Below are 17,099 nucleotides of genomic sequence, written 5' to 3'. Positions count from 1 at the left end.
ATTTCAAGGAAAAAACTACAGAAGTATAAACAATATAAAAAGCTTTCTTCATATTTAAGTATATTATAATCAAAACATTAACAGGATGTTCCTTTTTTCACTGTCACTCTAGACACAGTGCTGTCCACTAGAACTTTTTGCAATTCTGGAAATGCCTTATTTTGTAATGGCCACATGTGACTGTTGAGCATTTGAAATGTGGCTAATGCAACTAAGGAATTACAGTTTTCATTTTATTTAATGCAAATCAACACACACAGCTTAGTGGCATGTGCAGTTCTAGACGGCCTATCAAAAAAAATCAAGGGATCACAATTATGTTTTTCATTTTAATATAACTGCTCAGATCTTTTTTTTGTTCAGTGTAATCTTTTTCCACTTCAATACCACTGCCATCACAAGACATTCGACTAAACACATAAAAAGATGAGCTAAAACCTAATTCTTCCTTGTCTTTAGTAATCAACATTCCATTTCTACAACAATGCCCAATAGTGAGCTTTTTACTAAGGATACACTGATGTTCAACCTCAGCCTCAGAATTGGACCAAATTATCTGTATTCAGTCTCAGCTTAACCCTCTCAAAGGCTGAATGCCAACCCCTGCAGCTATACACCAATTCAGAAGTCCCAGAACCTCTGGTGATGTAGGTACTATCATCATATCTTACTGTTACTGCAACTTCAGCAATTCAAACAAGGCATACCATTAGGATTAGTTGTCAACATCTGACTAATCTGCTTCAAATTGAGGTAAACGTTCTAGATGTAACTTGGGGTGAGAAATTTCACGTAACATTAGTGTTCTAACCAATCTAATATAAATAATTACTACAAGAGTAAAAACGCTACATTCTAAAAGCTATTCGTTTTGTGTACAATGTTTGCAAATACTTCAGTTAAATTTAAGTTGGGAAATTGACAATAAACAGAAGTGGCCACTGTTAACAGTGATGTGAAAAGTACTCTGTATGCCACAGTAACCTGGTTTCTAGTCCTATCACTTCAATGAAACTATCTTGCCAAGGTCAAGGTCAAGCTGCCAGGCTCTGAAGAGCTCTGTTCTCCCTTTACTTCTGGCCTTGTTGGGATATGCCAACCACATCTTCTACTTGCTTTCTGTCACACTGTCTGCCCGCCTTCTCCTTGCTGGCCCTGCCCTCAGGGCCCTGTCTCTAGCCCTCTGTTTGTCCCATTTCTCACCCTTAAGACTAAGTTCCAAGTAGACACTGCTGCTGGGGTGTTCCACAGCGCTCTTCAACTCAGCAGGCTGAAGACGATGAGCACCATTTCCTTCCCTAGCAACAATCATAGCAGGAGCTACACCCCAGTCATGATGCAGGTAGCAGCTATCCTCTCCACTTTAAAGATAACAAATGGGGGTCCAGAGAACTAATTTCACAGTCACACAGTCGGTAAGGGGCAGAGCCATGATTTAATCTCTGGGCCTGCCTTATGATAGAGACTGGCCTCACGACCCTGTACCACTCTGCATCTCCCCACCCTAGATAAAGCTGCCCTTCACTCTACCAAAGCCAGAAATGAGCGTGGCTGCAGATTCCATTTCTTCAGTTAACGGAGATACTGAGAAGTGCCTGCACCAGGTTCAGAGCTTCCTCAGGTTTTAACCCTCAATCCAGCAACAGCCTCTGTCCAGCCTCTAGGACTTCACATACTGCAGGGGAAGAAACCACACAAGTATAGAGTCTAATGACTGCCCTGCTGTGAACAGAGGGCATTTCTGGGTGCCACCTTCCATGAGGAACAGTGGATGGAGGAATGACTAGGGAAATGGCTGGACGGCCTACAATTTAGGCAAGATCTAGGGAGATTTTATTTATTTGAAGGTAAGTCACTTTGAGCAGTCTCCAAAAGCTAGAAATTACATAAACTCATTACAAGGGAGACTTTTTGTTTGAGATACTGGGGAGGGGTAGGGGGAACAGGGTGTTTCTGAAAACAGAAGGTTCATACTTCATGTAAACATGATGACTATTTGTAGGGCACTGGGGGAAAGCTTCAGAGAGGTTATAAAGGTTCGGCCCAACTAAAAGCCTAGGGTTTTATGACATGCCACTATTTTGCAACCTGGAGATCAATGCCTACCTTTGAAAGTTCATTTAAGAGGCTGGTTTTCCAAATGTATGTTACACTTTAATAACAACAGTTGCTGAAAAAAAAAACTAAAGATTTTGTCTCCTTTCTTCTTTCTGAACAGCAGCAATAGGAAAGATAACAAACAGAATGGCCACTCATGTGATGCCTGGAACCACTGTCTCCTTCTGGGCTAAAGAATCACTAACAATGTGGTGCCCATAAACCATCATTACATATCTTTTAGTAGGCGGACTCTAAGACTGCTGTGATAATTAAAAACCATTTTTTAATTTAATTAAAAAAACTTTTTTTACAAATAAATTTTTACAAATTTTTTACAAATCTACAAATAAATTTTTAATTTATTTTTGAGAGACAGAAACAGAGCACATGTGGCGGGGGGGTGGGGGGGTGGGCAGAGAGAGAATGAGACACAGAATCTGAAGCAGGCTCCAGGCTCTGAGCTGTCAGCACAGAGCCTGATGAGGGACTTGAACTCACAAACTGTGAGATCATGACCTGAGCCGAAGTCGGTTGCTTAACCGACTGAACCACCCAGGTGCCCCCATTTTTTAATTTTAAAATTTACGTTCTAGGTGAATGGCCCTGAAAATAAAAATGGGCCTATCACACTGATATTGGAGGACTATCTTAGACACAGCGATGAGTTATGCAGTTTGACTGACAAATTCTTTCTTTCTGGTAAGAAAGGATCATCTACATTCATTTTATTCATGTCCTCAATATGGGGAAAACATATTATGTAACTCGACCTAATTAAAAAAGGAACTTAAACATTCATTTAATATTACTATAAAAATTTCCCTAAAATAAGTAAGCTCTATTAATAATGAGTTAACAAAAAATATACTTCTCTGGAAAAAGTTAAGTAATATTCAAGATATTTTACTATTTTGCAAATCCAAATACATGTAATTCTAAGAGGATGCTAGGTAACTAGTTTTTGTATCACTGGGACCAGGAAATTATCTAATAGAAAAGTCCTGGACTCTGGGACACTGGATTGCTTTTGGCCTTTCAGTGCTGCCAAGTTCCCCATTCCCTGTATAAACCAAAGGCAAAAACCTCCTTGGTGCACCAGTGAGGAAGATATCGAAACAGGCTTGCAATAACGTGTTTTAGCAGGGCTGCCACAGGAGAGAGAGGAAGATGCAAAACGTTCAGGCTGTAAAAGGATTAATTGGCTTTTACTGGTTTACTGGTTTTTATATTTTGATTTTGGAAGTTACCAAATGGGCTGCCACTGTGTATGTGTGGTATGTAATGTCTAAGGTGAATCCCAGTGAGCTCCACCCTCCTGGTGTTTATGCTCTATGGAGTTCTCTCTCCTGGAGTATGGGCCACACCATATTCCTAATGAGCAGAACACTGCAAAAGTTATGGGATGTCACTTCCAAGATTAGGTTGTAAGAGACTCTGATTTCTGCCCTCTCTTGCCTTCTAGCTTCCTTGCTCTGGTGAAGCTAACTGCTTTGAATTGCTCTATGGAAAGGACCCATGAGAGGCTGCTGGCCACAGCCAGCAAGCAACTGAGATCCTCAGTCCAACAGGCCACGAAGAACTGAATCCTACCATCAACCACCTGAGTGAGCTTGGAAGCAGATCCACCTTCATTTGAACCTTAAGATGACTTCACCCCCAGGCAACACCTTGACTGCAGTCTCATGAGCTGGAGAACCCAGCTAAGTAAGCGGCACACAGATGCCTGACCCACAGAAACTCTGAGACAGTAGAGGTTGGCGTTTAAGTGACGAAGTTTTCAGGTGATTTGTTACTGAGAAATAGGTAACTAACACAGCATACAGAACTCCAAAGCAGGGATCAGCAAACTTTTTTTGTAAAGAGCTAGATAGTAAATATTTTCAGGTTTGTGGACCTTACGGTCTTTTGCAGCTACTCAACTTTGCTGTTGTAGCATGAAAGTAGACATAGACAATATGTAAATGAATGAGCATGGCTTGTCCCAATAAAGCTTTATTTATAAAAACAGGTGGTGATTTGGCCCACTGGCTGTAGTTTGCCAACCCCTGCTCTAAAGTACAGGTTCTGTGGAAATGTTATTTTCGAGTTAAAAGGCAGAGATGACCTCCATTTTACCACTGTATAAAAATTATTTTAATGATTAAAAAAAGAAAGCTCAACCTATCACAAGACAACAAACACAAATAGTTGAAAATGGAAACAGTTGTCCAATAAGTTTCTGAGTTTGGTAAGTACCTAAGAAGTACAAATATCTTTTATGATAAATGGGTCCCTGTCTATTTACATCTGATACAGAAAAGTTTCAGTCCAAACTGGAGGTAAATTTGAACCACAAGAATACTTACCAAATTAGCTGTTTATCACAACTATGATCGCAACAGCTCCTTAATTATGCACTGGCTTTCCCTTCATATACCATGCTTTTCTGACAGTAAGAGCGGATGATTACCTTTGCTTTTGGACAGTGGTGATGGCGGCTGCTCTGTAAACACTTCTAGGGGTGGGGAATCATGGTGGTCGAAGTCTTTGTCCATGGCTTCTATGAGACTGGTGATGTCTGAGTCCTCTGAGCTGTGCCTTGTGCTGCTGGCACGTTCTGGGTGGGAAGGGTGCGAGAGGGGGGCGGGTGACAGCCTTTCCAGCTGCGGTTCCTGGTGCTGAGGCACTGGTGGTGGCGGTGGAGGTGGAGAGTGCCGCTCCAGTGGGCTGTGGGCATGGTGCTGACTGCTGTGCTGGCTCTGTTTTGCCCCTTTGGACTTTCTGCCTGCTGTGTGACCTTGGGCCACTGCATTTGAATCTAAGACAAGGGGGCTTGCTTTACTAGCAGATTGTGCAGAAGTCCTGCTAGAAGTGCTTGAGCTGTTTTTGGCTCTGACGTTTTCCACGTCAGCTGAGTTTCTATTGCTGTGACTGCTGTGTGGGTGGACCGGTGGGCCACACTGCTTGTGACTCCCTGCACTGGGCCGGGATGACGAGCCGCCTGCTCCACAGAACCCCCTACTGTGACCGGGGTCACAGCTGAGTGTGTTCAAGCTGAAAAAAGGACCAACTGTAGATCAGTAAATAGCAACCTACAAAATCTAAGATTAAAAAATTTTTATTTCATCAGTACAGCCCCAAGAGAAAAATACAAGCTACTCTAAGGAAAAAACCCCAGCAAGACATAGGGATACTTTCCACAATTTTATAGGGTCTATTCTCTGAAAATTTAGGAACCAAGTCAGTGATCTTATTATGAATATTTTAACCCTCACCAACATAACAAAAACATGGGATTTGCTGTTGAGTTCTTAGTAGCGAAGACAGCTATATATACAGGAGATTATTAAGTAATTAGAATTAAAACTTTTTCTCCCTTGAGCAAAGATGAAAAGAAAAACTTATTTTTTCTTTGAATTACATCAGTCAAATCTATGTATACTAGAAAATTTATTTCCAGCATGTGAACATACTTTCCTTCAGACGAAATACCAACGATTCTCCTGAGATCAAATGGTCTTCCCACATCAAAGGGTGGGTTCGAGGCCTCAAAGGATAGTCGCCTTCGAAATGGCTCCCAAATTCCTTGAGCTTCTAAATAGGCTGTTCCAATTACCAAGAGAAACAGAGCACTGTAGGGGTACAGAAGGCGGAGCAGCGGGATTCATTTGTTAGTGCAACAGTAACAAAATTTAATATTAAAGGCAGAGTTTCTTGGTAAAGTACACAAGGATATAAAAAACAGAGATGCTGGTGACAGTTTTCATTGGACTGGACAAAAACAAAGCACTATGGATAAAAGTCTACACACTTGTTTTTACAGAATGCCAACTTACATGGAGACTTCTATAAAGAAAATAATTATTTGTATCAGAACAGACACTTGGAGGACACTTTTCCTTTTACCAAGAAGGTAAACTGTCTTGCAGTTTTAACTCTCTACCAACTCTTTTCCCTTAAAGGATGTGTGGGGTAACCATGTAAATTTAGAGGCAAGTGTATCTGACCCTCCAAACACATAAACAGACTGAAAAAAAAAATACGGTTGCTGAGGATTTAAAAAGTATTTCTCATGTTTCATGTTGCTTGGGTCTGTTTCAAAAAAAATATTCTATAATGTTGATTAAGTTACATATGCTGAAATGAAGTAACTGTACCTGGTAAATTATAAATGGTTTTTTCCCTTTAAGAAATTAACATGTACTTAATTTGTGTAACAAATTTTAAGGGAAGAAGATATGTCTTTACTGTATATGCCACCCAAGCAGGGTTAGTTCTGACTGCTCCCACTAGTGTGCGCAGGTTTGACTGAGGCAGAAAGATCTGTTCTGTTCACTGACAGATTCCCAGCACTCAGAAGAGTGGCATACAGTGAGCATGTGATGAACAGTGTCAAGTGACGCCTGAATACCAACCTCAAAAAAAGACACAAGTACCTCATTATTCCTGAGATGATGATGTACAGAGCCAGCTCCCAGTTGGGTCTGGGTAGGGCTTCTGCACAGGTTGCTAACATATGGTATGGAAGGGATGCGTTCAATACAAATACAAATTCAGAGCCACTGGTTGTTATAAACTTCAGTTCACGAATAACTCTAGAAGCTGTGAAATCAGGAGTAAACCTAAAACAGAATGGTAGCAGTCAGACTAAGTTTTAAAAATATACCAGAGCAGTTTACATATAACACCAGTCTCACACACCTTTGAAGCCTAACAGAGAATTTGAGAGTTTGATAGTTCTGTGCCACTTCCTCATTTTAAGATGGAGAAAGCATTATTCCATGAGGTTAATGACAAATACAGCTATATTCTGTGGATAACTGAAGAAATTACATGAAAAAGAATAACGCAGCTTTGCATAATTATTAATTCAGGAAGTGTTCTCTGAGCTTCTCTCCCTCCCCCTTCTTTTCTCCTTTATCTGAATCTACCCTCTTCTCCCAGAATATAGTTCCAATAACACCTTTGAAAAAAAAAAAACACCCAAAAAACCCAAAACCATCCTAGCCCTTGTCCTACCTCCTGCAGTACTTCTTTCTGCCCCAATTATTTCATTTTTTACTTTTTGTTAACTGTATCTCCCCAACCAGATCATCTATACCTTGAGGAAAGGTGTCTTATTCTTCACTGTACCTTTAGGTACCAAGCATTATACCTTACCTGAGTAATATCACTATGTACTGAGTCAACGTCCATTGAACACCATGAAATTATCACTCAATTAAGGGGACAGAGGTCACATTTTATTACATAAACTCTATAATCTAACAAGTTGTCAATTAATATTAAAATAGGCTGCAGCTATTACTAATACAGGCAAAAAAAATTATCTTCTGACCCAAATATTACACACTCCTACACTGCACACACAGAAAAGTGCACGTATGTGATACAAGGAACTGGTCTGTTGCTGAGACTGAATTTATAGTCAATTTCCTACCGACATGTTACACTTTAACACAACCCTGAACATAATTTTGAAACCAGTTTCTTTTTTTTTTTTTTTTTTTTTTTTTTTTTTTTTTTAAATTTTTTTTTCAACGTTTATTTATTTTTGGGACAGAGAGAGACAGAGCATGAACGGGGGAGGGGCAGAGAGAGAGGGAGACACAGAATCGGAAACAGGCTCCAGGCTCCGAGCCATCAGCCCAGAGCCCGACGCGGGGCTCGAACTCACGGACCGCGAGATCGTGACCTGGCTGAAGTCGGACGCTTAACCGACTGCGCCACCCAGGCGCCCCAAAACCAGTTTCTAAGATTATCTGATCCACTTCTGATACAGAGGAAGTTTCACAATTTTGAAAACAATGAAGAAATAACCAACGATTAAGTGGAAAAAAGAAATCAAATAAACTACATTTGTGGATAAAATACCTTTTGTTGTACGAAAACGTATCTTTGCACGGAGTTTAAGCAATTGTATTATTTGAGGTTGATGAGAAGCTAGTGATTCATTACACCTCAGAAGAAAATACTTACAATATGATTATGTCTTTAGAGGCGTTGGCGCTTAGTGCAAACTCTTGACAATTAACAACTTTAAAGCCATATCCCTCACATGAGTACCCACTGACTTCAATGGTTTCTATGTGAATCTGAAGTTGTCCTGTATTCTCTACTTTAAATGTTCTTTTCAATGTGAAATTTGGTTCTCTTAGTTTTAAATCTAAAGGAAAAAAAAATCAAGAGTGAATATAAATCTTGCATGCACTCCAGATTCAATGAATATATGCCAGACATTATGAACCACCTACTCATGCCAAAGAGATCAGCTGGTACCCAGCTTTCATCAGAAGTACTCCACTTTACTGTGTCATTTTAGACAGCAAAAGTTTAATTATGCTTTACTTTCCATACTCAGAGTAAACCACCTAAGACATGCAATGAATACTGCCCTGAAAGCAAGTCAGAGTATTTCATTAAAAATCTTAAGTATTCATCACTAATATATACAGGTGCATGTATAGAAATACTGTTCTTTTTTGGGGAATTATTTATTGTTGGAATCAAATACTGAAGTTGTGCCCTTGGAACTGTTAGGAATACTTACTATCTGTACAGTCTTTCAATAATGCTTCTGTGATTTTAAAGCGTAAGGAACTCCCTGGACCTGGAAGTTTGCCTGCTACTCTCAAGTTCTCAGTTGTTCCTTGTCCTTGGACCATCACAGCATCCACCACGGTCAGGTTATTTCTGTGCAAGAAGAATTATAGAATTTTCTCCCACTAAATTTGTATAATAGAAATGTAAAAACGAATACACTCATTTTTTTTTTTTTTTTTACTATTTATTTATTTTTGAGGGGGAGAGAGAGAGCAAGAGAGAGAGAGCAAGCGCGAGCTGGGGAGGGGCAGAGAGAGAGGGAGACACAGAATCTGAAGCAGGCTCCATGCCTGTCAGCACAGAGCCTGACAAGGAATGTGAACTCACGGACGGTGAGATGACCTGAGCTGAAATCGGATGCTTAACCCACTGAGCCACCAAGGCACCCCTGAATACACTAAATTTGAGACTGAAACATTTATCCTCTAAGAATTTAAAAATCTACACAGAGAGAAGAGTTTTTCAGTTTTAAGAGTCACACATGGTACAGTAAGAATATTTTTTCAGGTTTTCAAGTTATAAACATAATCATAGAGGTACATTTCATCCGGTGTGGTGTGATGGGTGCATGTTTTAGACAAAGTGAATACCCTATTTAATAAATTAGACACGTAAACCCAAATTAAAAATCAAGTAAGGACTTCTGTATAAGTACTAAAAACTGACCCACACTTAAATCATAATGCATACCTGATTATGATTAGTGAAGAAACAGTTCTGTTGTGAATTGGAGTAAACTTTACTTTGACAGATTTCTTTTCTCCAGGTTTTAAAATTAGGTTTAAAATTAAATGTCGAGACAGGCCTTCTGTAAATCCTGTTGAACTCTGCAGTGGATGAGCCTTGAATCATTGGGTAAATAAACAGAAGTTATTACTATATTCTCTGGAAAGACTTTTCCTTTACGCCATCCACAGCCCAGTATGAGTTTCTTGAATAGATTAAATATGTGAACAATTTTATTCCTCATGATTTAGATACTGGTCAGTTTACAAGCAGAACTGGGCAACCAGTGATGACCCTTACTACTGTGCATTAAGTCCCCAAGAGGGCTTTGAACCCCAAGTGACCAAAGTCCTCATATTTGTTAGGCATTTGTTTTTGTATACAGATCTTTTTATTTTTAACTTAAAAATTTTTTGAAATGTAATACACATACATAAAAGGACACAAACTTAAGAACTGTAGCTCAATGTCTTAGCACAAAGCAAACAGCCGTGTACCCAGCTCCCAGCAGCCTTAAGTCTCGTGGATGCTGTTCTCACTTTCACACTGCTTTCCTGCTCCTTCCCCCTCTGGTGGGTATCAGCCAAAGGGTCTTCAGGTTGCATCAGATTTTATTTGTAAAAATATTTCTAACTCAATATCAATCTATCTTTGAATTTTATTTTGAGAGCTCAGCATATAATTACTGTTTCATTAACACTTGATGACTGAAAGATTAAATAGTTTAATAACCAAAATAGGACTTCTTGACAGCTTGTTACTGATAAAACTTATTTTTTTTAATGTTTACTTATTTTATTTTTTTAAAATTTCTTTTTAACATTTATTCATTTTTGAGAGACAGAAAGAGAGTGGGGGAGGGGCAGAGAGAGAGGGAGACACAGAATCAGAAGCAGACTCCGGGCTCTGAGCTGTCAGCACAGAGCCCGATATGGGGCTTGAACTTGGAACAGTGAGATCATGACCTGAGCTGAAGTCGGATGCTTAGCTGACTGAGCCACTCAGGCACTCCTACTGATAAGGTTTAAATACTCATTTTGTATTTAAAAAAACATAAGGATATATTGTTAATAAACCTTACAGGTTTATTTTTGACAGAGAGAGAGAGAGAGAGAGAGAGAGAGAGAGAGAGAGAGAGAATATGAATAAGCAGGGGAGGAACAGAAAGAGGGAGACAGAGGATCCGAAGCAGGCTCTGTGCTGACAGCAGAGGGCCAGATGCAGGGCTTGAACTCATGAACCGTGAGATCATGACCTGAGCTGAAGTCCAACACTTAACTGACTGAGTCACCCAGGCACTCCTACTGATAAGATTTAGATATTCATTTTGTATTTAAAAAAAAAAATAAGGATATATTGTTATGATTTTTAAAAAATGTTTGAGAGATGGGGGAAGGGGAAAGGGGCAGAGGGGGAGAGAGAATCCCAAACAGGCTCTGGGCTGTTAGCTCGAAGCCTGACTCAGGGCTTGATCCTACCAACCATGAGATCATAACCTGAACTGATGTCAAGAGTCAGGACACTGAACCAACTGTGCCACCCAGGCACCCCAACTATTCTAATTTTTTTTCCAACTATTCTAATTTTTAAGTAACATTGTTTAACCATTTTTGGGGGAAGGGTTGGCATCACTTGGCTATATTTTATTTTAGAGAGAGAGAGAGAGAGAGAGCACGTGAGCATGAAGGGAGAGGGGCAGAGGGAGAGAGAGAGAAGCCTAAGCAGGCTCCATGCTCAGCACTCACACTCAATCCCACGACCCTGGGATCATAACCTGAGCCAAAATCAAGACTCAGATGCTCAACCTGAGCCACCCAGGTGCTCTGGCAACACTTGACTATAAACGTCCATGGCTCATCATGGCTCTGCTAACATGTGGAAGGGGAGTGAGGTTTGCACGACTTTCTACTCCACTTGGCATAGTTAGGTTTCAAACATAGATCTACCTACCTGTGTTAGCATGATTCTACAAACATTATTTCTAGTCAATAGACTTACTGACGCCCTTACTTTTTAACTCTTGATTCTGAGGCACAAACTTTTTTCTGCATCTAACATTCTTCTCTGTCAACATCTACCGGGACAACGGAATATCCTGACTGCTCCAAAATGGTTGGTAAATAAGTTCTTTGTTAAGTAAACTATTCTGAGTAATTGATGGACACATTATATACTATGCATATCTTACCAATAAACACTAGCTAATTTAAACTCTGATGATTTGGCAAACATTTGAGGATGTTGTGATGCCTCAGGGATATCATTAAGGCCTCAATAATTCTCAGTAATTTTGCAGTAGTGGCTCTCTAAAGAGTGACCCATGGGACCCCTGGGGATCTCAATCTTTTCAGTGTATCCATGGTGTCAAAACTATTTTCATAACACTGACAGATGCTATTTGCCTTTTCCACTGTGTCGACATTTGCACCAATGGTCAGCAAAATCAATGGTGGGTAAAACTGCTGATGCTTCAGCTTAAAGGAAAGGCAGTGGTATCTAACTTCCTTAGTAGCTACTGTATTCTTCACTGCCATGTCCCTGTAGTTAAAAAAAAGTTATTACTAATAACTTAGTATTAGTTATACTTAGTTATAACTTAGTTATAACTTAGTTAATAACTTAGTTATTACTAATAACTTACTATGGTAATGATATTAATCTTAATAAATCTCAGTCTTTGGGCACATGCATTTTTACCATTGTGTGATAAAATGGGAAGTATGCATATAGCACTCCTGCTGCCTGCTGAAGTACCATGTTGTCTTGAGAAGCTATCATTTGAGATACAAATAGAATTAGCTGCTTTTCTCATGGAAAACCATTTACAGTTGGAAGAATGATTGACAGTTAATCTGTGGTTATTCAGACTTTGATATTTGGTGACAAATTCACAAAAATGAAGTGCATCTATGCAATCAAGGACCAACAACTGACGTATTTGCTGCCAATGATAAAATTCGAGTGAGAAAATTTAGAATTATGGGAAACTTGAATCCACCCCCTGTGAACTTCACAGCCTCCCAATAGTTAAAGAATTCCCTGATGAGACTGGTAGTTGTATTAATGAATATTATTTTTTTTAAATTTTATAGAGTGAATCATGTCAACATTTGGAAGCTCTGCATATCTAGATGAACCAATATTTTCTGAATGACTGATGCATGGAGTTAGAATTAATTAAAAAGGCAATTAAGATACTCCTTTTTTTAATTTGAGAGAGAGGGAGAGAGAGAGAGAGCGAGAGAGAGAGCGAGAGCATACACATACAAGGTGGGGGTAGGGGCAGAGGGAGAGAGACTGAGAATCTGAAGCAGGCTTCATGCTCAGCACAGAGCTGGATGCAGGGCTTGATCCCATGACCCTGGGATCATAACCTGAGCAGAAATCAAGAGTCAGATGTTCAACTGCCTGAGCTACCCAGGCACCCCAATCTTTGGCCTTTTGTATAAAAAATCTCTCAGTTTTAATTTTTATTATGCTAAATATGGATAGATATAACCCACATAAACAAAAAAATCTCTTTGGAGTCCTGAATAATTTTAAGACTATAAAGGAGACCCAATACTTTGAGAACCACAGTTTTATCAGCACTATAGAGAACTGTGATAGAATTTATCGTAAGTTCACCCTAAGACCTAGAACTTCACATTTATAATAAATTTCTGAAGTCTAGAGTATTCTTATTTGTCTTCCTCCTTCTCACAGTGCCTACACTTCAGTGTTTTATATCTTGCAAATAACACAAAAGAACTTGTATTCAATAAGAAAAAAAGGTAAAAATTAGCTCATTTACTTCTTATGTGTATTTCCATCCTTATCAAAGCAGAATGAAAGGAATTTCTGGTTACTGAGATTTCTAATTATTTGGAATCTAGATAACCTTGAGCTTATTATTAGGTTGTCACTCTACGTATGTAAAAAACAGATTACAAAAAGATTCCAAGAGAAGGGCATGAGACTAGAATATATGATTGCCTAAATTTCAGTCTAGTGTTCTATTATTTGGCAGAAGAAAGACATATTGAGAATTACTTTCCTATACAAAATTGACTTAAAGACTATATAAAAACTATTCTACAAAGGTTTAGCTAACATATGCTTTAGAGAATAAAACATAAAACTATGGGAAAGCACACACATATTTCAAGAACTATAAAATATCTGGTTTAACGGGCTAATTAGTGAATCAGCAATGACCATGTGGCATGAGTATGGGCAAGGGCTCTGGGATCTGAGAGAACTAGACTTGAATTTGGCCCTGCCAGTTATCACGGGTATGAACTTGGGTAAGTTGCTTTCTTTTCCTGAGACTTCTTTTTCCTGCCAAGTGAACAAGGGAAATACCTCCTGGGTTACTAGTAATTGCTCAGCTTGGCTACTATAATGACTATGTGAAATTATAAGTGTGAATGTCTCTGGCACATGCTCACACATACTAGATGCTCATGAAAAACTGGGAAAGGTTCTTCAACATAGCCCCCAAATACTAAAAACACTTTCCACTGCTTTTCTTTCCTGGCCTACTGAGCCACAGATTGTCTTATCCAGTCAACACTCACCATGGTCTTCCTACATATCAAGGAACCAACTGAAGGGCTTCCCAAGTGAATTTGTTTAATCTGTTCAACAACCATGGGTTTGACATTCATTGAGCTTACAATTTTATTAGGAAGTAACCAAAATAAAATTTTAAATGACTGAGCTGATTATTTTGAGGTTTAATAAAAATAAATTATGTTAGTTTATACCACATTTATATATCCTCAGGGTTTCTGGTTGTCATTATTATAAAACTTCATGAGCTTATAATGCCTGCAAACAGGAACCTTCTACCCTGTGTGCCTCATGTTCTAAATCCCATCCATTTCTCCTGGTTTTTTGCCTCTAAAATGATTACTGGACTGCTTTGACTTCTTTAGTAACCTGCCCTTCAGTCAAATTTCAGGGTAGTCAGTAGTTTTCTTCCAAATTTGCTCTGATCATATCATAGTTATTTCTTTGGAATTAGTATGAAGTTTACATACTTACAGTGTTTCTGAAGACTTGGAATTCTAGTGTTCTTAAATCTATCTTTGCAACCTTACTCAAGTTAAACCTAAAATAAAAAATGTACATATATTTCTTCATAAACAGCATCATAATTAATTAGGGGGTAAAGAGTAATTATTAAGTTTGTATTTTATTTGCAAATTACCTTCTGGCTGATTTTGAGGTCAGTATTACATTAATGGCTTTCCAAAAATTAAAGGCCACAACTTATTGTTAATATTTTGCTCATTTTTTAAAAACTAAAACATTTGAAAGGTTCCACTTGCTTTCTCTTTATAATTTTTTAGAAAGGAGTTCAACATTACTTTTTCTTATCTTAAGCTGAAAACTTTTCTAGATACTTAAATACTTAGATATAGCTATATCTCTCCCCAGTACTTCCTTCCAATTTTACAGATCTAGAATTTCTCTAAGCCAATTCTATTACTGTATAAGCTGCAATAAAGTTTTAAATGTATAAAATAATAATCAATGCTAATATGGAACATTTTGATTATTTAAAGCAATGCTTACCTTGATATTAACTTATCTACAAAGACTGAAGGATTAGAATATAAAGCTAGAGGAATAAATTGTATATAGACAGGAACATCTGCAGGATTTTCTAAAGTAATCTCTTCTTCCTTAAACAAAGTAACAAAACAGTAAATGAGAGGTTTCCACAGTTAAAAGTTAAGGGTAGATACTTTATAACCCTATTATATATTTCCCAAAACCAAGGTCATTCTGAATACTTACTGAGGAGCAGTTTGTATTAGTAAGTGGAAATTTCAAGTGCCGGGGGGAGCTAATTATAGAAGGCCAAGAGAGCTCAGCAGTGATTTTTGACAGTATATTTTTTTGAAGGTCTGTATTTACTTCAAATAAAGCGCTCAATCTAGAAAAAAAATAATTTGTAAGTCACTATATCATTAAAATTTTTTTTTTCAAATGTTTATTTATTTTTGAAAGAGAGAGACAGAGCGAGTTAGGGAGTGGCAGAGCAAGAGGCAGAGAGAGAGGGAGACACAGAATTCAAAGCAGGTCCCAGGCTCTGAGCTGTCAGCACAGAGCCTGATGCGGGGCTTGAATTCACAGTGAGATCATGACCTGAGCTGAAGTCAGATGCTTAACCGACTAAGCCACCCAGGCACCCCTATAAGTCACTATATCAAAATAAAATATTTGAATTTTCTGAATACCATCTATTATTATATTCTTTTTTTTTTTTTTCAACGTTTATTTATTTTTGGGACAGAGAGAGACAGAGCATGAACGGGGGAGGGGCAGAGAGAGAGGGAGACACAGAATCGGAAACAGGCTCCAGGCTCTGGGCCATAGCCCAGAGCCTGACATGGGGCTCGAACTCACGGACCGCGAGATCGTGACCTGGCTGAAGTCGGACGCTTAACCGACTGCGCCACCCAGGCACCCCGTATTATTATATTCTTAAACACAGTTTTATTTGCTCTGATATTTTACTACACTTTTAATAGACACGTATGAAGATGTCTCTGTTTTGGCACAAAGAGCTGCCAAAGTCTCTATCACTGATCACCTGTGTTGTTTTTTGTACCAAATATGTAAAGGACAAGGCAGGTATACACAGATAACATATGGTGTTAAGGGGATCCTAAAGGATCCTGCATGCCTAGTGGAAAGATCTAGACACCAACAGCAGGCTGCTGATGAATATTCATCAGGACAACCTATGGGATGGCAGTACATTGCTTGGCATATGGCTTTCCCTCTTTGGGATTAAAAAATAAAGGAAAATCCTGACATGCAATGAAGATGTTAGTTGAAGTGGTAATACATATGGGCCTTTATACAGATATATGTAAAGTTATCAGCAATATTCAGGACGTCATCTGAGTATTTCCCTACTTATGACTGTTCAAGAACCAGCTGTTTAGAGACCAAGAACACATTTCCTAAGGAAACAATATTACACATGGGGCTAAGGTCCCTGGGCCCAAACACTGAAGCCTACTTTAACCCACAATACCAGTGAATACCAATACTCTATATTGGTAAGAATACAGGCTTTACAAGACTAGAAACAGAAATTCTCTGTAACATACACAGTGACACGGTAGGAGCGGGGAGAATGCCACACTCACTGTGCACCTGGGACGTGATGGTACGGGGTAGATGCAAAGCCCAGCTCTTTAGCAGTGGAGTGTTGGGCACAGGTGGAGGAAGGTAGGGCTTTTGGTGGGTAGGAGGGGAAGACGTTGCTCGATAGCACTCCAAGTTATGTATTCATAATATTAAAATTTGGACACTGTCTATACATTGTAATGTCTGTAATGGAAATGTTGGGGACGAAGAACTATTTTATTGAGTGTTCTCTTGAGTGAGTACATCAGAAGTCTTTCTGTACTTATTTTAACCATTTTAAAGTACAAATTTAACTCTCGTCTGCCTTAAGAAATCTTTCCACAGCAGATAGTTCAGATAAACAGAACGCCTTAAATTCAATTGCTAATGGTTTGAAAAATTTAGTACCTATAAATGAGAATATCCTGATAGTGACAAATAGATTCAAATTAGGCAAGTGGAGAATAGCAGTTTTTTTTTTTTTTTAACATTTTAAGTTTATTTATTTTTGAGAGAGAGAGAGAGCACGCATACATGCACACACACACAAGTTGGGGAGG

The 17,099-nt window shown here is 38.7% G+C and overlaps 1 protein-coding gene across 1 annotated transcript in view; it reads right to left on the bottom strand.

Annotated features, from left to right (window-relative positions):
* TMEM131 (transmembrane protein 131) overlaps positions 1 to 17,099 on the bottom strand; it is a 237,800-nt gene that overhangs the window by 29,226 nt on the left and 191,475 nt on the right. The window contains 9 exon segments of the mRNA XM_043603229.1: positions 4,550 to 5,133; positions 5,553 to 5,711; positions 6,516 to 6,701; positions 8,059 to 8,245; positions 8,630 to 8,772; positions 9,373 to 9,524; positions 14,437 to 14,503; positions 14,971 to 15,080; positions 15,196 to 15,334. Of these exon segments, the coding sequence (XP_043459164.1) occupies positions 4,550 to 5,133; positions 5,553 to 5,711; positions 6,516 to 6,701; positions 8,059 to 8,245; positions 8,630 to 8,772; positions 9,373 to 9,524; positions 14,437 to 14,503; positions 14,971 to 15,080; positions 15,196 to 15,334 (1,727 nt within the window).

This window comes from Prionailurus bengalensis, chromosome A3 (genome assembly GCF_016509475.1).
Source record: "Prionailurus bengalensis isolate Pbe53 chromosome A3, Fcat_Pben_1.1_paternal_pri, whole genome shotgun sequence".
NCBI classification, from domain to species: Eukaryota; Metazoa; Chordata; class Mammalia; order Carnivora; family Felidae; genus Prionailurus; species Prionailurus bengalensis.
Note: the sequence above shows the minus strand (reverse complement) of the source record. Positions and strands in the feature narration are given on the sequence as shown.